At 43.8% G+C, this 26,469-nt stretch overlaps 1 protein-coding gene across 2 annotated transcripts in view; it reads left to right on the top strand.

Annotated features, from left to right (window-relative positions):
* The window catches only part of SSR1 (signal sequence receptor subunit 1), a 557,116-nt gene extending 531,514 nt beyond the window's left edge, over positions 1 to 25,602 (top strand). For both annotated transcript variants that reach the window (XM_044064904.1, XM_044064905.1), the window contains one exon: positions 22,614 to 25,602. In XM_044064904.1, the coding sequence (XP_043920839.1) occupies positions 22,614 to 22,681 (68 nt within the window). In that variant the 3' untranslated portion in view covers positions 22,682 to 25,602. The remainder of the gene's footprint in view (positions 1 to 22,613) is intronic.
* The last annotated feature ends 867 nt before the right edge of the window (positions 25,603 to 26,469 follow it).

Raw genomic sequence — 26,469 nt, 5'->3', positions numbered from 1 at the left:
AAGGTACCATCTATGGAACAAGGGCAAGGATTTTACTCCAGACTTTTCCTGGTGCCAAGGAAGGAAAATCAATGGAGACCTATTCTAGACCTGTCCGCACTGAACACATACCTCATTGTCCCAAAATTCAAAATGCTGACTCTACAGCAGCTTCTTCCCATGCTGGGCAAGGAGTCTTGGCTGGTAACTCTAGATCTCAAGGAGGCATACCTGCACGTCCCCATACGACCAAATTGCAGAAGATACCTCAGATTTCTTGCAGGATCAGAGCATTATCAATTCTCAGCATTGCCTTTTGGCTTATCTACTGCCCAGAGTATTCATGAAATGCCTGGCATCAGTAATTGCTCATTGCAGGCTTCAGGGAATTCAAATTTACCCTTACCTGGACGACTGCCTGCTACAAGCGGACAACAAAAACAAATTAACAAAAGACTTGAAAAGGGTCATTCATCTACTGCAAACCTTGGGATACACAGTCAATATAAAAAAGTCAAGGCTGTTGCCATCCCAAAGGATAACTTTCTTGGGTGCAGAACTGGACACATCAAATCAAATGGCATCCCTCACAGCAGAAAAACAAAAGCACCTTCCACTCTACTTCATGGCATTAACGCATAGAACCAGCTTACAGCAAGGAAAGTCCTGCAAGCCCTGGGTTACATGGCATCCTGCATAATTTTGATCCCACATGCCAGACTGCATATGAGGAAGTTGCAATGGTACCTCAGGAATTTATGGTCTCAACACAAGCACAGCCTAGAAACCCAAATTCCAATAATTCCATGCCTGAAGCAAGAATTCCGATGGTGGGCTCAGGCCTGTCAATTGAACAAAGGACTGCCCTTCCACAGCCCTCAACCAAGCCAGACTATCACCACAGACGCCTCAGACCTTGGTTGGGAGGCACACATGCTGGACAAGTGCATACAAGGCTTATGGACTCAAGACCAGCTAAACCTACACATAAACCAAAAAGAGATGCTGGCAGTAAAACTGGCAATTCAGGCATTCAGACCATTTCTCCAACAGGGACAATTGCTGATAAGGACGGACAACACCACAGTTATGTGGTATATCAACAAACAGGGAGGCACACATTCATATCCTCTATGCCGGATGGCAATGGATCTCTGGAATGTGGCCCTAAGCCTCAACATACAGCTCAAGGCAATATTTGTGCCAGGGAAAGAGAACATACTAGCAGACATCTTAAGCAGGACTACCACGGATGCCCACGAATGGATGCTGCATCCAGACATCTTCAAATCCATCACAAGGAAATGGGGACTACCAGAAATAGACCTATTCGCATCCCCACACAATCACCAATTGAAAAAATTCTGCACAAGGACATACCACCCACTTGCTTGGAAGGTGGACTCCCTATCTTTCAGTTGGGAAAACCTGACAGCATATGCATTCCCACCTCTTCCTTTGATGCACAAGGTGCTATTGAAGATCAAAGAAGACCACCCAAGGATCATCCTGATAGCTCCAGACTGGCCGAGGCAGCACTGGTACCCACTACTGAGGAGTATGTCTCGAACTCGCATGGCCTCTACCCCAGGTTCCTTTACTGCTAACACAGAACAACTTCAAAACCCTGCATCCGAACCTGAAAACACTGCAGCTAGCTGCTTGGAGCATTGCATAAGACAAAATAACCCAGATTTATCTCAAAGGGTTAAAGACATTATCCTGGAAGCTCGCAGACCCTCAACAAGAAAAACTTACTCAGCGAAATGGAAAAGATATCTCTTTTGGAGTGCAGCAAAAGGGCAAATGTAGCACTGGTAAACATAGCTAACATCCTGGAATACTTAGCAGAGCTTTTCCACAATGGCCTGTCTTACTCTTCCATTAAGATTCATGCGTCAGCTATTTCAGCAGAATACAACATGGATCCTCCAGTCTTCTCTCATCCTCTACTCAGGCAGTTTCTGAGAGGAATCAAAAATGTAAAGCCACCAAGGAAGCCACCATTGCCTACATGGGACTTGAACTTTGTGCTAGAAAAGTTGACACTTCCCCCTTTTGAACCAGCAGCAACAGCAGAATTACAGTACTTATCATGGAAAACTGCTTTCCTGCTTGCAATCACTTCAGCAAGAAGGGTTTCTGAATTACAGGCATTAATGGCAGTGCAACCCTTCCTTATCTTCCATCAGGATAGAGTGTCCATGAGAACTAATCCTACCTTTATGCCAAAGGTGGTCTCCAGGGTATCTTTAAACCAAGCAATCCACCTACCTACATTCTTCCCCAACCCACAGTACAGGGAGAAAGACTGCTGCATACCTTGGATGTGCATAGGCAATTGCGCTACTACCTGGACAGAACCAAGAACAATAGAAAACTGACCAGCTTCTGGTAGCATATGCCACAGGCATGGAAGGAAAAGCAATTTCAAAACAGACAATCTCAAAATGGATAGGAAATTGCATTAGATTTTGTTATTCTTATCATGGAAAGGCAACTCCAGAGAATATCAGACCTCACTCCACAAGGGCTACAGCCACTACTACAGCTTTTTACGGAGTGGCTACAAAGACATTTTAGAGGCTGCTACTTGGAGCTCCGTGCATACATTTGCCAAGCATTATAATCTACCCTTATACTCCAGATCCCAAGCAGGTTTTGCCACTGCTGTTTTGCAAGGGATCTTAACTACACCATAATCTTGTTAGGGCCTCCTCCCCAGTTTGGCTATGGTATTCTACCCATTTGTTAGGACTGCAGATGCATCCTTGAAGGACATAGTACAGTTTTGTACCTACCATAAATGTAGATGTCCGAGAGGTATGCATCTGCAGTCAGGATTACCCACCCTCCTTCCCCACTGTGGTACTCCTAGGGTATTTGCCCATCTTGTAGCTAGCTGGGGGATCTATTATGGTGTATTTGTTTGTATATATGTATATACATGTTTATTTCTATTTGCTCTCTGTTGTTTGGAAACATTTGCATTTATCCAAATTTAGCCTTCCTAGAGGGCATCTGGCATCTGGGGCAAGAAACACTGAGGAAAATGGCGTCGGCTGATGCCTTTATACCCGAAGAACTGCAGCTATGACGTCGGGTGAAGTGCGACACCAGCCGAGGCCAGACCCAGACTTTGGAATCCGGACGACCGAAGGGCTGCCTGAGGCCAGGACAACCCATTTGTTAGGACTGCAGATGCATACCTCTCGGACATCTACATTTATGGTAGGTACAAAACTGTACTTTCCTCCAATCATGGGATTTTACAGTTTTTCTTCTTAGTTTGTTTATGGCAGGGGACCACCAAATTGGCTTCCTTTTTTTTTTTTTGGAAGATACCATCTTGGATCTGTTAGGAATAGCATGATCCATGCACTCATGCAAGTGCTTATAAAGTGCATTTGTGTAGGATTCAGCAGTCGTACCTTTATTGTCCGTCTGCATGGGTCTCATGAAGTTTGCCATTTCCGTCTTAAGCGTGAAGTTGGCTTTGGAGAAATTTTTTTATGGTGGTTTCCCTAATGGGGGTGGGGTTGGGATGTGTATGTCTATGGTGATTAGCTTGTGGTCGGATCTGACAACAAGGAATTGACCTCTGGTGTGGAGCACCGGTCACCCATGTTGGTAATGACCAGGTTTAGGATATTGCTGCCCCTGGTGGGGGTGTGACTAAGTTGATCCAAGGCAGTGGAATTTATGAATCCCAGAAAATGTTGAGCAAAAGAGTTGGTACATGAATAGTTTTCCCAGTTAATGGTGGGATAGTTGAAATCGCCCATTATTAGGGTGTTGGGTTATACCCTAATATTTTCCAATGTATCAAGAAATGAGGAGTGGGAATCCTGGGGCATGTCGGGGGATCTGTAGCAAGCTACAATTTGGATTGCGGTCTTGCCCAGAGTTAGTTGCACTTGGATAATCTCAGATGCATTATGCTGAGCAACTAGCCTGGAGGTGTGGATATCCTTGAATATAGACACGCCTCCACCTTTAGTGTTTCAGTCCAGGTTAGGTGGCTGAAAGGTGTGGTATGAATCATAGCCTACTAGTTGGATGGTATCACACAGGACAAGGCTGTCATCCATCCTCACTTGTCCACTCTTCAGCTGATACTGTAGGTGATAGGGTTTTGATCCCTTTCAGGCACCTGTTTTCTGAGGATGGGCTTAGGGTTTTATAGGAGGCAAGGAAACCTTCAACCATACAATTTTGTGCACAAAATGTCAAAGATTTTTTTGTATGGTGCCTTGCTAGTATCCAGGACCCTTTTTCAGTGGGGTCCCTGTGGTCCTGTCTGATTTGTGAGTTGCTCTAATTTTGCCTGGTCTATTCTTGTGTGAAGGCCCATTTGTCAGCCATTTTTTCTCGTCTGCCCTTGAATCCTCCTTTGGCTTCTCGATATTCTTCGTGTTTCACTGTTGCAGTCATCACAATTGGGTTATCTGCCTGTGGGTAGCCCTCAGTCGGCCTGAATACCAGAGTCTTGTGATTTCTGCATCGCATGCTGTCGCTTCTTCCAGGACATCAGGTCATTAAAACATGCAGCCAATGTCATTACATCAGTCTTTCTTGCCATGCAGTGCCCGAAGCAGAAGCGGTTTGCAAGTGCCAGTCGGCCACCTCCTGAAATTTTCGTTTTTCTAGTTTCAGACCTGAAGTCTTCTAAAAGATAAGTACCCCATTGGGGATCCTTTTTTCTTGCTCTAACCCATGTCAGAAAAAATTAATAATTGTCTTGCCTGTGGAAAAAAAATACCTCACAGAGATTTTCATTCTTACTGCATCACCTGTGTAGGCCCCAGACCATGACGTCCCTCGCTGTCGGTTTTGTGCCTTGTTCAACGCCCGAACTATTCGTCATCAGGGTATCTTTGTTGCCAAGTTATTTTTCTCTCTATCTCCATATTCCGAAATGGGTTCGATAAGCCATCCGACTCCTGATCTTCTTCAAAAATGTAAGGATAAAGACTGAGAGAGACTGCATAGGTCCAAAACTGCTGACAACGCTACCGTTAAGCTAGTCGCCAGTCCGCCAGTACTCAGTGAGGCGCTTTCCCAGTCCCTGATACCCGCTTCTACAGATTCACAGGCCTCTTCTGAGACCCATTCAGAGTCCGGTATGCTGTGAGATGCTTCTTCAACTATGGAACTTGCGGATGTCTCTACCTTGGATGGGTTTGGAGCTGCTGTGCAGGCAACCGGCTTCTGAGGGTGTATTCAGGCCTTCCGATTTTCATATTAAACCGACGACTTCATTTCAAACCAAACATACCGAATTTCTCAGGCCTAAAGTTCGCACTACGCCTAGGAAACTGACGACCAAAGCACATTCTCAGGCCCACATGCCACAAAAACGAATGCTTAGAATGGCTGAAGACCTTATTACTTTAATTAGGGGAAGTCAGCCTTCCCCATCTAAAAGACCAAGAACTGATTTTCCTTCTGATTGTTCTGATCAGGAGTCTAATAACGCTGACCGTTCTGATTACCAGGACATACCCTTATTTCCCAATGAGGATTCTGATGCAGAGGATTCCATTCCCTCTGCTTCCCCACCAGAAGATTTTTCTTTTTGTGAAACCCTGCATACCCTTAGAGAGCATTTCCGCTGGGTGAGCCAGGACTTCTCTCAGTCCAAAAAGAGACTGGGAATTCTTAAACTTGCCTCAGCACAGGCCTCTACCTATCCCTCCTGTTCTGGAAATTGTAGATGTCTTCTTGGAATCCAGCCTTACCCGTGATACTTTGCTTCCACCTCCCAGGAAACCTGACAGGTACTATAGAGTACCTGACTCCCACAAATTCCTCTCTAAGAATCCTGCTGTGGATCCAGAGACCATTTCTCAGGGACCTAAAGGCATTAAAGCTACAACAGCCAAAAATCCTACCCCTTTGGACAGGGATTATAGGGCTTTAGACAGATTGGGTAAAAAGGTATACACCTCTGCTACTCTTGCCATCAGGGCTTTAAATTGCCAGTTTCATATGTTAAAGTATCAGCAACATGTTATGGAACTAATTAAACAGAAAATGATGTTGATTCCTGACTGTGCAAAACATAAATATTTACAAGAGTTAATGCATTCTGCTAACCAAGTTGGTAAACATACTTTGCAATATGGTTTTGATGCCTTAGAAGCATCTTGCAGGGCTGCTGTCACTGAGTATGTTCTTAGAAGGCATGCTTGGCTTAAGGAACAAAACTTGCCAGACCATGTTAAAGCAAAATTACTAGATGCACCATTAAACCAAGAGCGTCTGTTTGGCAATAAAGCAGAAGTCGTCCCCAAAAGGATGGAGGAAAAAGCTAAATCTATGCAAACTCTTAAAGATTTCTTACAAGTACAGCCACCTAGATTAAGTAGGCATTGGCCTTCAAAAAACTGGTCTTTTCCAGTCCCTCCCAGACCTTCTCAATCCAAACCCAGGGGCAGCAGACCATCAAGACTGCAGTCTCAGGGTATGCACAGATGTAAGCAATGGAATGCACCCACATCCAAAACGGAGTAGTAAGCCACCATCCTATGGTAAAATCTCACTGACTTATCCTTAACTCTTCCAAGCCTTGCACCTTTAGGAGGGAAACTTGCCCTGCATGCCAAAAACTGGGAGTACATTACCCAGGACAGATGGGTCTTAAACATTGATTCCCAGGGATACAGATTCCACTTCCACTCACTCCCAACCACAAGCGGATGGCCAGATCTCCCCCCAAACCAGTGGTCAGAGGCCCAAAATCAAGTACTTTCTCTTCTCAGTATCAGGGCTATTCAGCCTGTCCCAGAACAAAGGGGACAAGGCTTTTATTCCAGACTGTTTCTGGTACCCAGGAAAGAAAAGTCTTGGCGTCTTATCCTGGATCTGTCTATTCTCAATACCTTTCTGGTGGTTCCAAAATTCAAAATGCTTACTCTCCGCCAGCTGCTTCTTATGCTAGCCAAGGACTCCTGCCTAGCAACCCTAGACTTAAAAGAAGCTTATCTGCACATCCCAATAAGGGAATCTTGCAGGAAATACCTACGTTTCAGAGCAGGCTCTATGCATTATCAGTTCTCTGCACTTCCCTTATCTACTGCGCCCAGGGTATTGACAAAATGCCCAGCTCCAGCCATTGCATATTGCAGGTAGAGAATGATTCAAATTTACCCATACTTGGACGATTGCCTGATTCAGGCGGACATTCAGGAATTGCTACTTCAGCACCTGACATTTGTAAAGAGACTTCTAACTTCACTGGGATACACCATCAATGAAAAGAAATCACATCTGGTACCCAGCCAACAGATTGTATTCCTGGGAGCAAGCTTGAACACAACTTCCCAGATGGCATTTCTCACTCCAGAAAAACAAATTTATTTGACAAACTACTTCAATTTACTGGCCACCAAAACCCAGCTATCTGCAAGAAAAATACTGCAAGCCCTAGGATTCATGGCCTCTTGCATTCTACTAATTCCATATGCAAGATTGCATATGAGGAAACTTCAGTGGTACTTAAAACGTCTGTGGTGCCAACATTCCCAGGATCTGGAAACAGATTCCTATTATTCCTTGCCTGAGGACGGAGTTCCTTTGGTGGGCAGAGGTCTGCTACCACAACAAGGAGCTCCCTTTCACTCAACCCCCTGATGCCCAAACCCTAACAGACACATCAGACTATGCATGGGGGGCTCACATGGCAGGACAATGCATTCAAGGCAAATGGAGCCCAAAGCAAATGCACTTGCATATCAATCAAAAAGAAATGCTAGTTGTACAGAATGCTCTGACAGCCTTCTAAGGCCTTATTCTTCCAGGACAATTATTGGTAAAGACGGACACCACCACAGTTATGGTACATAAACAAGCAGGGGGGAACCCATTCCTACCCACTCTGCAGATTAGCCATGGCTCTGTGAAACACAACCTTGAGCAACCAAGTGCACCTGCAAGCTCAGTTCCTGCCAGGCAAATTAAATTCACTGGCAGACGACAAGCAGAATTCTCATGGACCCACATGAGTGGAAACTGGAACCCAAAATATTCAAGCTTTTGAGGAACAGATGGGGGGCACCAGAGGTGGACCTCTTTGCTTCCCCTCAGAACTTCCAATTGAGCAAATATTGCACCAGAACTCCCCACAGCCAAGCTTGGAAAGGGGATGCCCAGTCCTTTACCTGGGAAAGCCTCTCAATCTATGCCCCCCCTCCTCTCAAAAGTTGTACTAAGATCTAACAGGACAAGCCAAGGACAATCCTGATTGCACCAGACTGGCCACGCCAGCACTGGTATCCTCTTGTGCAGTCTGACAGCAGTGCCACCATGGCACCTGCCTCAGACCCCTTCCCTGCTGTCCCAGCAGGAGGGCCAGATTTTGCACCATCAGCTACAGACACTGAACCTAACAGTGTGGCTCATCCCCTGAATTCTTCACCAGCAGCTCTCAGTAAGCAGGTGCTAGATGTTATTCTTGAGGCAATGAGGCCTAGTACTAGAAAATCCTATTCGGAAAAGTGGAAAAGATACTGCTCTTGGAGCCAGTCTCCGGGAATAGACACAACTGTGCCCAACTTACCTCGTATACTAGATCACTTAACAGAAGTGCTCCACAAAGGCCTATCCTTCTCTTCAATTAAGATTCATGCCTCTGCCATCTCAGCTTATTATAATACTGAGCCACCCCTTTTCTCTCATCCTCTGATCAAACAGTTCCTGAGAGGAGACAAAAATTTAAGACCCCCCCCCCCCCAAGAGAGCTCCCATTCCTGCCTGGGACCTTAACTTTGTATTGGAAAAGCTCACGCTTCCACCCTTTGAGCCTGCTGCCACAGCAGAGTTAAAATTCCTCTCATGAAACACAGCTTTACTTCTAGCCATCACTTCAGCAAGAAGAGTGTCTGGATTGCAGGCCCTTTTGGCCATGGAACCCTTCATTATCTTCCATGCAGACAGGGTTTCCCTCAGGACTAACCCATAATTTATGCCCAAGGTGATATCTAGTGTGGTTTTAAACCAATCCATTCATTTGCAAACTATTTTCCCTAATCCTCAGAATAAAGGAGAAAGGATACTGCACTCCCCCTGGACCTGCACAGGCAGCTCAGGTTCTAACTGGACAGGGCTAAGCCTTCCAGAAAATCTGGCAAGTTGCTAGTCAGCTTTGCTGCAGGGGCAGAGAGGGCAAGGTCATTTCAAAGCAAACCATTTCTAAATGGATAGCACACTGCATCCTTTTCTGCTACAAACACCATGGGAAACATATACCCCAAAGGGGATCAGAACGCATTCCACTAGGGCTACGTCTACCTCTACAGCATTTCTCACGGGAGTCCCTACCAGGGACATCCTGGAAGCTGCGACCTGGAGCTCTCTACACATTCACTAAACATTACCACTTACCTATATTTTCCAAATCCAGAGCTGGATTTGCCACAGCAGTCTTACAGGGCCTGATTGCCAGCCCTAATGCTTCTTAACTACCTCCACTGTTCCTCAGCTTTGGTAATCAACCCAAATGTGATGACTGCAACAGTGAAACACGAAGAACATAGTACAGTTGTGTACACTTACCATAAATGTAGATGTTCGAGTGTATTCACTGTTGTAGTCCTGGTTACCCTCCCTCAGCCCCCTGACTTCTCTTTACTTCTACCTGTCTTTTTTTGTTTGGCATATCTTATATCATGTGTATTTGCTTTTTCCTGGGGGTGTTCCATTCTATGTAATTGCTCCCTATTTTGGGGGCACCTGACATCTGGGGCAAGAAAAACTGATGTAATGGCGTCAGCTGCATGTTTTATACCCCTGACGTCATGGAAGAAGCGACAGCATCTGAAGCAGAAATCCCAAGACTGGTATTCAGACTGAGGGCTACCTGCAGGCAGATAACCCAAATGTGATGACTGCAACAGTGAAACACGAAGAACATCGGGAAGCCAAAGGAGGATTCAAGGGCAGATAAGAAGTGGCTGACAAAAGGGCCTTCACACATGAATAGATGACTGCAACAGTGAACACGCGAACATCTACATTTATGGTAAGTGTACAGAACTGTACTTTTTGAGGTCAAGCAATTTCTTTAAAGGTGTCCTGCTTATTAGGCTTCCAAGAAAACCTATTCCTTTACCTTTTGTTTTGGAAAATTTGACTTGGCCTCCTTTTGAGCATGCAGATTTGCTTCTTTGCAACATTGTACATGGATGACTGTTTTGCTGCTGGCTGTTCTGCTCAGAGGGTTCTGAGCTCCAGGCCCTTATGGCCATTCCTTTTTTGTTTTTTCACAGGGACAGGGTGTCCCTTCATACTAATCCTTATATGGCCAAGATAGTAAATGTGTTTGAGTCAGTCTGTACAACTCCCTTCTTTTTCTTTTCTCACTTTGTTAGTGAGAGAGGGTCCATCATACCTTGCACAGAGAGCTTGGGTACTATTTGGATTAAACGAAGGCCTTTCGTAAGTCTGATCAGCTTTTTGTTTTCTTTCATCCCAGGGCATTGGGTTTGGCTGTTTCTAAAAAGAAAAATCTCCTCCTGGATATCTAAGGCAGTATCCTTTTGTTCTACTTTTCATGACAATTCTGTCTACTTCTTTTAGAGCTCCTTCCACTTGGGGCTATTGCCTCTTATGGTGCCTTCTTCAAGAGGTTGAACACCAATTCCATCTTTGAAGCTGCTACTTGGTCTTTAGTGCATACTTTTAGTAAGCATTTTAAGTTGGATATGGTTTCTAGGGCAATAGCAGGTTTTGCTAGTACCGTTTTATATGGGTTTGTTGAAGGGTCTTCTCAGCCTGCCACCTCCCATCTGTTTGAGTTTTTTTACTCTCCCTGCTGTATGGTGTACTGCAGAAGTGATACAGAATAGTCATAGTACAGTTGTGTAAAATCCTAACATAAACGTAGATGCCCTTCTCTTCACTGTTACAGTATTTGCTCTCTCCCTCCAACCCCTACTTGTGTTTTTTGTTTTAGATTCCCTTCTGGCTGAGAGATTCCCCATTTTCTTCTGCAGTTTTCCTTCTGGATGTGCATGGACTCCTTTGTCCTGTGGAGACTGTTCTCTTCTGGGGAAGTTCAGTTCTGGGAACCTATGTTCATACTTTTATGCCCTGTGTTCTGCACAGGGAATGCAAGTATGACATATGGCGCATTCAAGATCATTAGGCTTTGGTATACTGGCAGAGCATTGGGCTGCCCTGGGCTGGAGATCCCTTCTGTTTAGAACCTTACTGTGTCTACATGTTCCTGAAACAGAAGAGTTTTATTTGCAGCTGGAGAACTGTTGTAGCTGTATTGACCATATTGTCAGCAGCGTACTTGCTGCATGTAGACAAAAATCTTGCCTAGAAACGTATCCTCAGGCAAATAAACAGGCAGTCTGTCGTAACATTTAGTGTTGTAATTGAAGTAGCTAACATATGTCCTTCCATATCAGTGTTGCAGAATTCTTTACCTAAGGGGTCTCTTGCCAAGCATAGCCCAACTTCGGCCAGTGTACCAAGGCCTGTAGTTCTAATAGGTGGTGCACACAACACACACTCTACGTGCAAGTCATAGGGCATAAAATTGATGTGTAGATGCACGCACTCAGAACTACTTTGTCGCCAGTCTGAATGCCATTGTCGAATGTCTGTCTGAATGCCATTCTGCTGTGCTGGTTACCAAGCCATTTTTTTCAAACAAGTGCCCCAATGGGGTTTATTTTTTTTCTAATTTTGTTATTGTGTTCATATCATCCAGAAAACGAAAATGTCAGTGTGGGAGGCAGATTTCCCATTAAGACCATCATGGCCAGTGTCTCTTTTTGTTTGGGTGATGTTCTTCATACCACATTGCTGCAGTCCTAACACTTGGGTAGTCCGCTGTCCCAGTCGGCCCGAATACCAAAGTATATGGCTGACGTCGGTCAAGGCGCATTAGTCTGACGTCAGGACGTCAGGGTACAAATGCGCATGACCGACGTCATATCCTCAGTCTTTTTTGCCGCATGGTCCGATGCAGAAGCAGTTTTGCAAGTGCAGGTTGGCGTCTGAGATTTTTCAAGTCGGAGTTTCAGACCCGAATCCAAGTTGGCTAAGTACCCGCTGGGGATTATTTTGGTTTTTCTTGCCTCAGTATTTTACCGGATGTCAGAAAAAGTGAATAACTGTATTTCTTGTGGGACTCGGATACCTCATAGGGATTACCATACCTTGTGTATACCTTGCTTAGGGCCTGAGAACGACGTTGTTGGCTGTCGCTCTTGTGCTAGATTTAACAAACGCACTATAAAGAGAAGATCAGACTGTGCCAGGTTAGTTTTTGGGAAGCGGTGTAATTATAAAATGCCGCCGGATGCTCCGGCCAAAAAAAAAAGGACAAAACAGCAAAGCCTAGGCTGGAAGAACCGTCCGTCCCGGACGCCGGTTCTTTAGAGGGCTCGGTGGAGCCAGGGGTTCAGCCAGAAATTTCTTTGGAATACCAGGGAGAGACTTTATTACTGCAAGATGTGACCTCTCAGGAGGTAGGCCAGGCGGAAGGGGCTTCTCAGGTAGCTGTTCTTCCCTCCCTTCCTAAGGTGGTTAGACCCTCCCCCGCTGTTTCCAAGGCTTCTCCCAGGGGCAGGCCAGGTTTTGTTTCAGGAGTTACCCCTAGTTCTTCAGGGTCTGTACCTAAGAAGCATATGCTTAAGATGGCAGAAGATTTGATTACAATGATTAGAGGTTCTATGCCCCTCCTGATAAGAGGCCTAGGGTGGAACCTGAGCTTGGGAGTTTTGAGCAGTGTTCGGATGCTTCTGAGTCTGGCTGAAGACTTGCAGGAGTATTCCCTTACTCTGATTCTGATGTAGATGATTCTACTCCTTCTGCTTCTCCTCCTGAGGATTTTTCATTTTCAGAGACTCTTCATTCCATGAGGGAGCATTTTAAATGGGAAGGTCAGGATTTCTCTGATTCCAGGAAAAGGCTTAGGGAATTTTTGTTTCTACCCCAGCATAGGCCTTTAGCTATACCTCCTGTTCTAGATGTGGTAGAGGATGTTTTTGCAGAGGCTTCTCTGAACCCTGACTCTTTGCCTCCTGCTCCAGTTAAACCGATAGATATTATAGGGTGCCTGAAGCTCATAAGTATCTTTTAAGAGTCCTAGGGCAGACCCAGAAACTGTTTCACAGGGGCCTAAAGGTGTTAAGGCTTCTGTTGTTAAAAATCCTGTTCCTCCAGATAAAGAGGCTAGGGCTTTGGATAGATGGGGAAAGAAAGTGTATACTTCTTCCACTTTGGCCATGAGAGCTTTGAATTGCCAGTTTCACATGTTGAAATACCAAAATTATCTCCTTTCACAATTAAAGTCTAAGGTAGATGCTTTGGCGGAAGGTATTGAGTGTAAAGAGTTGCAGGATTTAGTTCATGTTTCTGAACAGGTGGGTAAGCATTCTTTGCAATGTGGTTTTGATGCTGTGCAGGCCTCTTCGAGGGTGGCTGCCACTGGTTCGTTCTTCGCAGGCACGCCTGGTTGAGGGATCAGAATTTAGCTGAGCATGTGAAAACAAGGATTTTAGATGCTCCTTTACAATCTGATGTGTTGTTTGGTTCGCCTGTGGAAGCAGTTCTAAAGAAAATGGAAGACAAGGCAAAGTCTATGCAGACTGTTAAAGATTTTTGCAGGTTCAGCCTCCAAGTTTAGTAGAAATTGGCCTACCAAGGGGTGGACATATCCTGCTTATGATTCCCAGTCTAGGGGTAGGTCTAGATGTGGTAGAGGCAGAGCTCAAGGTTCTTTTAGGCCTAGAACAGGGAGTTCACCTGCTCAGTCTTCTGGTGAGGGCAGGGGTCAGTCCTTTCGTAAACAGACACAATGACCTGCCTTTTCAGCTGCCAGAATCTTCTCGTCTGGCAGCACCTTTGGGAAGAAGGTTGGCACTTTTCAAAGAAAACTGGAGTTTAATTACCCAAGACAGTTGGGTATTAGATATCATTCACCACGGTTACAGGTTTTATTTCCATACCTTGCCTCCTTTCAAAGGCATGCCAGACATTCCTCCTCAACAAAGGAAAGAGGCTCACAAGCAAATTTCTCTGTTGCTCCAGATAGGGGCCATTCAGCCGGTTCCTGTGCCAGAAAGGGGCCTAGGATTTTATTCTCGCCTGTTCCTAGTACCAAAAAGGGAACACGTGGAGACCAATTTTGGATCTGTCTATCCTCAACACTTATCTGGACATTCCCAAGTTCAAAATGTTGACGTTACAACAGCTTTTACCTCTGCTGGGCAAAGATCACTGGATGGTAACTTTGGATCTCAAGGAAGCTTACCTTCATGTTCCTATCAGACTAATTTGCAGGAAGTATCTGCGCCGAGCTGGGAATTCTCATTATCAGTTCTCTGCATTGCCCTTTGGCTTATCTACTGCCAGAGTATTCACAAAGGTTCTGGCTCCAGTGATAGCTTTCTTCAGGCTAAAAGGAATACAAATCTATCCTTATTTGGACGATTGCCTGATTCTGGCTCAAGAAAGGGACGTGCTTCTTCAGCATTTGGAATATGTGATAGCAGTGCTAAGATGCCTAGGGTATTCTGTGAACGAAATAAAGTCCAGTCTAGTACCCTCTCAAGACATGTGCTTTCTGGGTGTGAGACTGAATACAGCACCAGATGGCCTTTTAACCGGACAAACAAAAGAATCTTTCTCTTTACTTCCATCAACTATCTCATCAGTCCGGGCTGACTGCAAGGACAGTCCTTCAAGCCTTAGGGTTCATGGCATCTTGTATTCTGGTACTTCCCAATGCCAAACTGCATATGAGGAAGCTACAATGGTATCTCAAAATGTATGGACACAGCACTGCCAGGATTTGGACACTGTCATTCAAATAATTCCTTGCATTCAAAAGGAATTTTTGTGGTGGGCTCAGGAATGTCACCTAAACAAGGGACTCTCTGTGACCCGGCCAGAGGCGAGTCAGATTCTAACGACAGATGCCTCGGACACAGCTTGGGAGCTCATCTGAATGGAAAGTGGATACAAGACAAGTGGCCTGCCAGACTGCAGCATCTACATATCAACATGAAGGAGATGTTAGCAGTCCAGTTTGCATTACTGGCTTTCAAGGATTTACTTCTTCCAGGGCAGGTGTTGATTCTAACAGACAACACAACTGTCATGTGGTACATCAACAAACAAGGGCGGACACATTCTTATCCTCTATGCAGGCAAGCAATGATTTTGTGGAGACATGCTAAGCTTGCAGCTGAATCTTCAAGCAAGGTTTCTGCCAGGAGCACAGAACTCTTAGCAGATGTGTTAAGCAGGCAAATCATGGATCCCCACGAGTGGAAACTGGATCTTCATGTATTTCAGACATTGACAGTGTCATGGGGAACTCCAGACATAGATCTGTTCGCTTCTCCACTAAACCACCAGCTGCCAAAGTTTTGCACGAAAAGGTTTCATCACACAGCCTGGAAAGTGGATGCTCTTTCTTTCAGTTGGAAAAATCTTCATGTGTATGCCTTTCCACCTCTGCCTCTCCTCCCAAAGGTACTTCTAAAGGTCAGACAAGACCAGCCAAGGATGATTTTAATAGCTCCAGATTGGCCTCGGCACTGGTACCCATTGCTGAGGAGTCTGGTAAGGAAGCCTCCATGGCCTTACCTTTGATTCCACACCTATTGTCTCAGAAGGACGGGCATCTGCTCAATGTCAAGCTTCACTCTCTTCATCTAACAGCTTGGCATATTCTGTTTTGAACCAGCAGGTCTCAGCTTCCTCAACAAGTTTTGAATGTGATTATGGAAGCCAGAAGACCTAGTACAAGGAAAGTGTACGAGGAAAATGGAAGAGATTTTTATTTTGGTGTGCAGCAAAGGATTTGGATGTTTCTGAGCCAAATTTGAGTGTGGCTCTTCAATATCTTACTGAGTTATTGGACAAAGGTTTGTCTTTCTCTTCCATTAAGATTCATGCTGCAGCAATTTCAGCTCACTATGATTGTGACCCACCATTGTTTTCTCATCCTTTGTTCAAGCAATTTCTTAGAGGGGCAAAGAATATAAGACCCCAATGAGCTCCTACTCCTGCTTGGGACCTCAATTTTGTGTTGGAGAAACTCACTCTACAACCTTTTGAGCCGGCAGCTACTGCTGAATTGAAATATTTGTCATGGAAGACTGCTTTTTGTTAGCCATTACATCTGCAAGAAGGGTGTCTGAATTGCAGGCCCTTATGGTTGAGCCTTTCCTGATTTTTCATAAGGATAGGGTATCTTTACGTACAATCCTTCCTTTATGCCTAAAGTGGTTTCTAGTGTGGCTTTAAACCAAACTATTCATTTGCCTTTTATGCAGATCCCCAAAATAAGGGGAAAAGATTTTGCACACTTCAGATGTACACAGGCAGTTGGTTATTATTTAAGCAGGACTAAGGATTTTAGGCAGTCTCAGCAGTTGTTTGTTTCTTTTTTTGAGTTCTCAGGGCAAGCCTGTGTCAAAACAAACTATTTCTAAGTGGATTGGGTTTTGCATTGCATTTTGTTATTCCCATCATGGCAAGGAGATTCCAGCTGGGATTAGCCCTCATTCCACTAGGGCTACTGCCACTTCAACAGCATTTCTAAGAGGGGTGGCAACTAAGAATATTTTGGAGGCAGCTACTTGGAGTTCAGTGCATACTTTCTAAGCATTACCACCTTCCTCTCTACTCTAAATCTAGGGCTGGTTTTGCCGCTATTTTGCAGGGCATGTTGTCAGCTCCTGCTTCCTTATGATTTGCCAGCCTCCCTTACCTCTGCTTTGGGATTCTACCCAAGTGTTAGGACTGCAGCAATGTGGTATGAAGAACATAGTGCAGTTTTGTACCTACCATAAATGTAGATGTTCAAGATCCACATTGCTGCAGTCCAATTACCTCCCTCCTTCCCTCTGTGTTTAGGGGTGGTTGTGTGGGTGTGGTTATACTCTTGTAAATTTGTATATATTGTATATATATATTTGGTGCAGGAGTGTGTGGTGTTTTTTGGTTTTAGCCTTATCTTTTTTAGGGTCTTCTGACATCTGGGGCAAGAAAAGACTGAGGATATGACGTCGGTCATGCGCATTTGTACCCTGACGTCCTGACGTCAGACTAATGTGCCTTGACCGACGTCAGCCATATACTTTGGTATTCGGCCGACTGGGACAGCGGACTACCCAAGTGTTAGGACTGCAGCAATGTGGATCTTCGAACATCTACATTTATGGTAGGTACAAAACTGTACTTTTCCCACAATCATACGCAGTGTGGTATCTGCTAGGTGTCTGTGCCCAAGATCCTCCTTTTCTCCTGCTTGATATACATGAAGAACCAATGTCTTAAGCTATTGGCTCAGGGTGCTGTGGTGGAATCCTCCCATACAGAGGGCCAGCTGTCTGCTGAGAAGGACAGAAAGGTTAGGTCTGATCTGGCTGCTGTTTATCTCCCCCCAGATGTCTCTCTTGAGGCTGGTGAAAGCCCAGAGGGGCCTTCCAGTGTTTGGTTTTGATTCCTGTGCTGCGACCCAATCAGAAGCCAGCATGGATCTAGCTTTTCAGATATCTGTGCCTGATAAGGGGAACCTTTGTTTATTATATCCAAAGGACCAAGGTGGATTCTTCAGTTCTTAGTGAGAGAGCAGATTCCTGCTACCATTATGGAGTCAAGTCAGGGGTTTGGCCCTCCAAGGGTGTTTCAAGTAGACATCCCGCAGAAAAAGAAACCGAAAACAAAAGTGTATTTCCCTTGTGAAGGATTCCCAGTGTGAATGGCAGGATTTTACTCTGGGTTTATTCAGTGCGTTGATGGCCTTGAAGCGATCTTGGGGATCTCTGTCCCCGCTTCTCCCTGGTCTTCTACTCCACTCAAGAGGCCTATAGAATTGGATTCCTGTGATGAGAATTTGGACTCTGAAAGAATCCTTGGCTTATTCTTCCCAAATCCCCCCCCCCCCCCCCCCGTTGGACTGTAGTTCAGAGGAGGATGACTCCACAAGTCCAGGCTCTCCTTTGCAAGACCTCTCCTTTGGGGTTATCTTTGCCTGTATGGTGGATTATTTTAAGTGGGATTGTTCTCAAGTCTCTGATATTTAACAAAAAAAAAGAGAGTCCCTGCAAATGACCTTTTCACTACCATCTGTTTATCTTTCTGTTCTGGCTGCCCTTCTGGATACTTTTACAGCAGCTTCTGTAACCCCTGGCTCTCTGCCTCCTGCACCTAAGAACCCGGACAGGTTCTGTAAAGTGCCTGAAAAGTGAAAGCTTCTTTATAAATACCCTTTGACAAGCCATCCAGGTTATTGCAATCCACCAAATTGTTGCCTTCTGTTAATGATAGGGCAATGGAACGGCTGGGAAAGTGCGTTTACATTGCCGACACTATTTTTTAGGGCCATTAACTGCCAGACTCGTATGACCAGGTATGTTTTGGCTCTTAGTTTGAGGTGGTTTCTGGCCTTCCTGACTCTAAGGGGAAGGCTTCGGCCATTTTCCTGCTGGGCAGTGCTTCTCAAGTTACCCTTCATTCAGTCAGATGTTGCTGTGATGCAGCTGATGCCTTTTCCTCAGCTGCTGCCTTTACTTCAGTTTTGAGGTGTTATTCTTGGTTTTGTCTTCAGGCTTTTCCCGATGACATCAAGGCCAACCTTTTAGATGCTCCTTTGGATAATAAAAGCCTTTTGGGATCTGCTTCTGCAGTTGCTGACATTTTCAAGTCTGTCCAGGACAATGGCAAAGCCTTGCAGGAAAAACATATTTTTGTTTTTTTTCATAATTTTCAGTGGAATGATTCTTCCACTGCATTTGTCCGTAGGCAGTCTTGCCCTTCACCCAAAAGCAAGAAGGATTCAAGGCATGTGCGTCCTGCTAAATCTGCTCAGACTAACGCCACCCAGAAACCTTCCCATCAGGACAAACCTGGTTCTGTTTGACAGTTTTGCTTTCTCCTCCTCAGCATGATTCCCTTGTTCCCTCTATCTTTCGCTGTCTCTCCCAAATTGGCTTCAAATCAGTTCTGATTTTTGGGCTCTGTCCATTATCCGTGAGGGGATATTTCATGGTTTGGTAGTCACTTCCTCCCTTTTCAGGCATTCCTCAACCTTCTCTGGAAGAGTTCTCATTTCCCAAAGGTTCTTCACTCTCTCTTGGCTCAAGGCACTATTCAAACCATGCTGACCACGGTAAGAGGTAATTTTATTCCAGGATTTTTTTGGCCCCTGGAAGGCGGGCACATGGAGACCAGTTTTGGATCGTTCCTTGCTGAATACTGTTCTCAATATTCCTTCCTTTTGGATGTTCTCTGCAGACATTATTTCCTTCTGTCCTTCCCTAGACCTTTCTGGTACCCCTAAATCTCAAGGATGCATACCTTCACATCCCATCCATCCCCTCTTCAGGAAATGTTTGTTTCTTTTCCTTGCCTTTTCAGTTGTCTGCTTTGCCCTCTGTACTGCCCCAAGGGTATTCACCAAATGCCTCGCTCCTGTCATTGCGTTTTAAAGGATTCAAGGAATTTGGGTTTTTCCCTATCTAGACAGTCTGCTTATTCAAACTCCTTCCCACAGCACTCTGCTTCAGGATCTCAGGTTCACAGTAAACTTCCAGAAATCAGTTTTGCTGCCTCTCCAGGATCATATTTTCCTTGGCTGCAGGCATCAGTTCCCATGTTGGCATCTCTGCCCCCAAGGCTCTGTCTCTCATTACATTTTTTCCATACCTTTTTCCTCTGGTGTCTGTCATAGCGAGAATTTCTCAGGGTTCTCAGGTTCATGGATTCCACCATACTCATGCTCCCTCTTACCAGACTCCATATGCGGAAACTTCAATGCTAACTCCTATCATGTAGTTTCAACATTACTGCCCCTTGGAGTTTCCTGGTACCTTTTCTTCCCTGTCTCAAGCTGTAGTTTCACTGGTACATTCATCATCATTCTCTCAACCCATGGATTCCATTTCGGCTCCATTTCCCACTCAAGAGCTCTTTACCAGATGGCTCAGACAGGAGAGCAGGTATCCCTCCTGTGGCAGTCTAAAAGTTCAGTGTCTCTGGCCTCCTCCTCAGAGGTCAGACCACATCAACATAATAAAGATTAGGCCTCTGCTGCTGGCTCTGTAAGCCTTTCATTCTCTCTCTCATCCCAGACCTCTCAAAGCTTTCATAGACAGTACCATTGTGATATGGTATATCAACAAGCAGGGCATCTAGAGAACCTATCTTTGCAGATTAGTCCTTCAGGTCTGGGATGTAGCTATCCAGTATCAAGTGACTTCAGGTGGTTTACATTTCCTCAGAACATTGTCTAGTGCCAGACTGGGCAGGGCCAGCACTCAAGCTTACAAATGGACGCTTCTAGGATATGTATTCCTGGACATTGTCCATCACTGGGAAACTCCTCAAGTAGATGTTTTCACCTCTCCTCTGAATGGACAGCTTATTCTGTTTGCTTATTCTGTTGTATTCCAGAGTCCCAAGTCCTCTGGCTTGGAAAGTGGACAACCCTGTCTTTTCCTTGGAGGGGGACTTTTTTTTGTACGCTCCATATCCCCATCTCGTCTGTCACCAAGGGTTGTGCAAAAAATCAGGCAGGACACTTCTTGCTGGTGACTCCCTTTTGTCCAAGACAGCTTTGTTTCCCCCTTCTTTCTCACTTGGCCAAGGGCAATCACCACAAGTTACTTCACTGTATGGGTCTTCCCACACAAGACAAGGGATCTCTTGTCCATCCTCACGTATCCACTCTTCAACCGACACTGTGGGTGATAAGGTTTTTGATCCCTTTTGGCCACCTCTTTTCTGAGGATGTGCTATCTGTGGAGGCTCCACTGCTTTTGTGTGATCTGCTCCATGCAGGATTGGCATATTCTTCAAGTATAGATTGGCATGTTCTTCAGGTAAAGCTCACCTGTTAGCAGTTTCTGCTTTTCTGCCCTAACTTCTCCTTTGGCATCTAGATTTGAATTCAAGCAACTTCTCACAGTGTCCTTCATGTCCAGCCCCCCAGGAAACCCATTCCTCCTTCCTGAGACCTTAATTTTGTACTTGAAAAATTGACCCAGGCTCCTTTTGAGCCTGCTTCTTTAGCTTCCTTGCAACTTTGTAGTTCAAAGACTGTTCTTTTCGCTCTCACTTCAGCCAAGAAAGTGAACTTCAGGCTGTTGTGGCAATTCCCCCTTTCTTAGTCTTTCACAGAGACAGGGTCTCTCTTCGTACTAATGCTTTTATACCCAAGGTGGTCAATGAATTGTCCCTTAATCTGTTGATCTTCCTTCTTTCCTTTGCTGTCTGCAAGTTTGAAGGTTCTTCACACCTTGGATTTGCATAGACAACTCAGATACTTTGGTAAAAAAGTTATTTGCAAATCTGAGCAGCTTTTTGTTTCCTTTCATCCCACGGCTTTGGCTGTTTATAAATCATCTCCTTCTGGATTTCTAAGGCAATTTGCTTTTGTCATGCTTTTGTGGCAAATGTCTTTCCTCCCCTGTAAAGGTGCATTCTGCTAGTACAGTTTCCTCCTCTGGTGCCTTTTTCAGTGGTCTTGATGCCAGTTCCATCCTTGAAGCTGCTTCCTGGTCCCCTGTTTAAGTTGGATATTGCCAGGCAGGCTTTGCCAGGGCTATCCTGCTTGGGTTTATAGAAGGCAGTCTTCTGTGTCTTCATCTTTCCAGGCTTAAGATCTTGTACTCTCCCTTATGTAAAGAATACTGCACCATTAGCATAACAGATGTCCTCCTCTTCACTGTTGCAGTATTCGATCCCTGCCTCCTACTCCCTCTGTCCTAGCTATTGGCCCTGTATTTTGTTGCCCTCCTGGCCAAGGGGTGATTCTTCCTTTTTTCCTTCTGGATGCATAAGTTCTTGTCCCTGAAGGTATTTTGTTCCTCCTGGGACTTTTCAGTTTTGAGTGTGCACATCCATACATCACCTTTATGCCCTGTGCCTTACGCAGGGAGCATACATGTGACGTACAGCATCTATAAGAACTAGGTTTGGTGAACTGGCCAGCTGTTGGGCTATCCTTGGTAGGAGATCCCTTAGGTAAAGAATAGTGCAACAGTGAAGACAAAGGCATCTACTGTTATAAGATTTTACACAACTGTACTTTGTTTTTGCAAATGACTAATTTGACACATTTTGGTAATGCAAAGAAACCCACACCCATTTCCCAGTCTTGTTTTAGCATGTAAATGTAATAATGACATTTCACACAGTTTGTGCTCAATAGCAAACCAGGTTGGAGCATCGTTTGTTTTTGGGTTTTTTTTGTTTTTTTTGTGGTATGTATAGTAAAGTAGCTTGGGAAGCCCAGAAGCAAAATTGCCAGACTTCAGAAGATGTTCTTCAGGTTCCAGTTTTATCCCAGCTACCTTGCAGAGTTCTACTTAGATGGCTGTATTGGTATGCAGTTGTCTTTGTATGTTAGCTACACTGTAGTTTTCCATAGGAAATACTTGTGCACGTCTGTAAATTGTGTGGACTTACGGAATGGGGTGATCAAATGCATTGGTGCTATGATTAAATGAATGGCCATTCTTTACGGTGTTAACCATGGAAAACATGGGTACAGTCGACCCTTATTTTAAAGTAAGAGTGGTTTTAAAGAATGGTGACTGTAAAGACTGTAGTTTTTTTATTATTATTCCATACGTTTAGTCTCACTTCTTTGCTTACAGACAAAGCTTCACCCAGAAGGTCTCCTCGAAAAAGACAGCAGAAGAGAGCAGTTGGGTCTGACGAATAGTCACATGTGCTTCAGAAGAGATGCACATTTCATCCTACCTATTTTGAAAAACTAAAGACAGTGCAGCAAAGCCATGTGAAGATATCCAGGGAAGGAATTTGCTGTTTATTTTTGTGGACTGAGCAGCCCCTAAATCAACCACAGAAGAGTATGGCTTTCTGACTGCAAAGAGCATGCTGCTGAAAAATACTTTCCTCCAGTTTTGTTTTTTTTTTTACTTGCTTTTCATGTTTAGTAATTCAATTTTGTTTTTGGACTGTTTGTAATGTGCCCTAAGAATGCTGGGAGAACTGAGTGCCATTTGCTTTCTGTGAAATATTCATTCTGTCATGTTTTTACCTTAGTAATGCTGGCGTATGTCAATGCAATTATAATCCTTAATGATCCTAAAAAATGCCAAATGTTGGGGTGGTAGGATTTTGGAGGAGGAACATATGTATCCGTGATTATGTAGCATCTGTTACATGCTGCTGTCGCACGAAAATATACTGCTTTTAGCAGTCTGCAAATTAAATGTTTTTATTTACGTACAACCTTGAGTGTACAGTGAGGCACACACAGACAGAAGAAGATTAAAAATTTGCTCAGAATTTTGTGGATTAATAATTGACAGTTGCTTAGCATGAGCATGGACGTCTGCAGAATTTTGCAAGTATTGCTTTGTGACTTTGAGAGGTCTTCACTGCAAAATAAATTTTGTTATAGGAGCTCTGCTTGTTATGGAGTAAGTAATTCACAGTAATTTCACATGGTCTTTTCGTCATTCATCTGAGCTCAGTATTTCTGAAAGAAAACGTATAAGTGGCTTTTGGCCTCACTGTGAAAATAAGACCATTTTGGGGGTTGCACCTTCCTTTAGTTTACAGTACTTTAAAGTGGTGCATACATTTATGGAAACTTCATAATACGTGGTCACAAGATTATGGTTAATTCACGTGTTTTGTAAAATGTAGCTAAGTGAAACTGAATGACGCAAGAGTCTTGTGCAGAAGACCAAATAAAAAGAATTGTAGAAGACTGAAATAAAAACAGCACTACACCCTGGAGAGAGAAAAAAGTGAAGCTACGTATGTAGAAGGGCAAAGTTTTAAAATAATTCATAGTTTTTTTAATGTACGAGGGCAAGTGCCCCTACATACCTCTTGTGCATGTGGTTAGGGGGTGGGTGGCTGCATCGTGTCTGGTTTTATATTGATATGCCCCCCCCACCAAAAAAAAAGACTGGATAGTTTTCATATTTGGAGGTTGAACAATGTTTCTAAATTAGTAAAACATGAAATTGCATCATCCCTAGAGAAATAGATTTTATTTAGTCCAATTTTATATAACTATAAAATGTACTTTAATTTTTTTTAGCTTATTTACTGAGTTCTGCATTGTAATTCTGTATTTGTAGTTTAAAATAAACATTAATTCTGGGGAATTAGGAATATTTGTAAGAATTGCATACATTTTCTTTGCCATAGTCTGAGACAGTAGCATAAGTAGGATAGGGCAAAGGGAGTTGCTGTCATGGGGTGTGATGCTGATCAGGCATGAGTGTAGTACCATCATTCATTTAAGCAGTCTGATATTTTTTATGCAAAACTTGGAAGAGGACTTTTGTCTTCAGCTTTTGGTTGATTGGGGAGGGGAGTGATACCAGTCTTGAAAATGCCAAGGGCACTGTTTGAGGTAATTATGGCTCTGGTCTGAGAAATGAAACAGAAATTCAGACTTGTCATAATGTATATTTGGCTGTTAAAGGGCATAGAAGCCAACTGTTATCTTTCTGTAGCAGCTGGGAGTTTGACTTTGAGATGACCAGCCTGACCTGAACCTAAATGAATTTTAAACCAAGCCTGTTAATTTGGTCTTGAGTAAGGTTAATATCACTTCAGCGTTCTTTTGAGTTTTTTGGGGTTTTTTTATATTGGTCTTCTGAGTGGGGAACATTGTGTCTGAATTGAAAGCTTTTACTACTAGAAAGTAATGCTGTTAAATCTGAAGTTTTGCAGTATGGTTCACTTCAAGGACTATTATATCAAGTTTGTTGGTTCACAGCCAGAAGACCAAACAAGGAACACTGCTACCTTTTTCTTTTCGGGAAGTTGCATCCTCCCCACTTTCCTTATAGATGATGGTGTTTCTTGTCTTCCCCCCCCCCCCAAAAAAAAAAAATGATGCCACTAACAGTGTGCAGGTTGTACTCCTTGGTGAAGAGATGCATCTCAGGCCTCTTGGTCCTAAGCATGTGGGACTTTGTGAGGTCATATATGAAACGAGAGATTAGATATCCACAAATTATTCTTGTAATGAACTGAATGTTTTCTTATCCAGCATGCAGAGCCACTTTGCCAGATGCTTGTAGACTTTTTCATTTGGTAGCAGAGGCTTTTGCTCATATTTGCCAAATATAGTGTCCTTTATATTAAAATGCATTCAGTGTTCTGTTGTGTATGGTATAAATATTAGGGAATGGCATTTATTCATTACAATGGTAAAATTACTGTCAATTAGAAAAAATTGTTTTGCATCTCAGGAAGTTGTAAACTGGACTGTGATTTTCAAAAAATGGATTGTAACTTCAAAGATAATGTACAGTCAAGGCAAGAAACAAATGTGTATTTTTTTGCATATTGTTCTGAGTGTGCAGTGAAATGAGCATTTTCCATTTTGTTAGTTAATGGGTGTTTTCATATTTCATTATTTGTTAATCTTTAAAAATGTTGGTAGCAACAGCAAAATTGTACATATGAGAGCTCAAGTCACTGAAGTTAGGAGGTTGTGTCTTCACTATATCCTGTTATTTTGTATATAATGTCTCACTGAACATTTGTACCAAGGCTGCACCAACATTCCATGCAGCATATAATTTTTAAGACTTTTGAGAGCCAGTCACCAGACAGTATTGTCAGCTGATTAATAAACAGCAAAGCCTGTGTGTGGTGTTTGTGTTTGTTTTGCCTGTAAGGAGACAATGCAGCATGACCTGTGGATTTCCAAAAGCATTCATTTTCACAGTCACTTTGGGATAAAGCATGTTTTGTGCTACAGTATAAAGTGATTAACATTAGAATCTCACAAGAACATTTCTAAACTTTGGCTGCTCCTCACTTTTAACACTTTTTGCTGTCATTCCAGTAATTGTCATTTATTTCAGGTGCATGGTGATGCTTTTCCTACTGTGGTTTTAGCCATAATGCTAAACTGAATAGTGGCATTTGGTTATCAACTGTGGAGTTTGATCTTCCCTTTACTGATAATGCCCCACCAATCTAACTTATCTCAGATCTCGTGTGCCGCCATTGCAATCAGATGTAGATTGCAAGCTCTCGAGCTTTGTGTATAACGTTTTGCTAAATTTCACTTGTCAGTTCTTTAGATGAGAATTGTGATTCTGTTGCCAAGGATGCTTCTAAGAAATCTGGATCGTCCTACTACTTCAGCATTGACTTAAGCTCTTTCTTCTGAGCCACTGGCTAAACTTTCAAAAAAATCAGATTTGTCAGTTTCTGATCTGAAGCCAGGATCCAAAAGATCCCCCCTGGATCCATTCACCAAATTGGTCTCTGAGCTTATCACATCCAGGCTTGGGTTCATAGGTGTTTATTAGGCTAATGACAGCAAGGGCCTTTTTAAGTCTAGCCATGTATCCCAGTTCTCTGACAAGTTCTGGTACCCTTGATAATTGAAAGCAGGGCTTGGGAGATAAACCATTTATAAAGGTACCTGTGTCCATTAGAGACATAGCTGCCAAGCTAGGAATGAATTTCCTGTTCCCCATCCAGTTGTCCATATTACACTTT

Source organism: Protopterus annectens, chromosome 3.part0, assembly GCF_019279795.1.
Source record: "Protopterus annectens isolate FY-2018-M chromosome 3.part0, PAN1.0, whole genome shotgun sequence".
NCBI lineage: Eukaryota > Metazoa > Chordata > Ceratodontiformes > Protopteridae > Protopterus > Protopterus annectens.
This window is presented reverse-complemented; position numbering and strand designations above follow the sequence as displayed.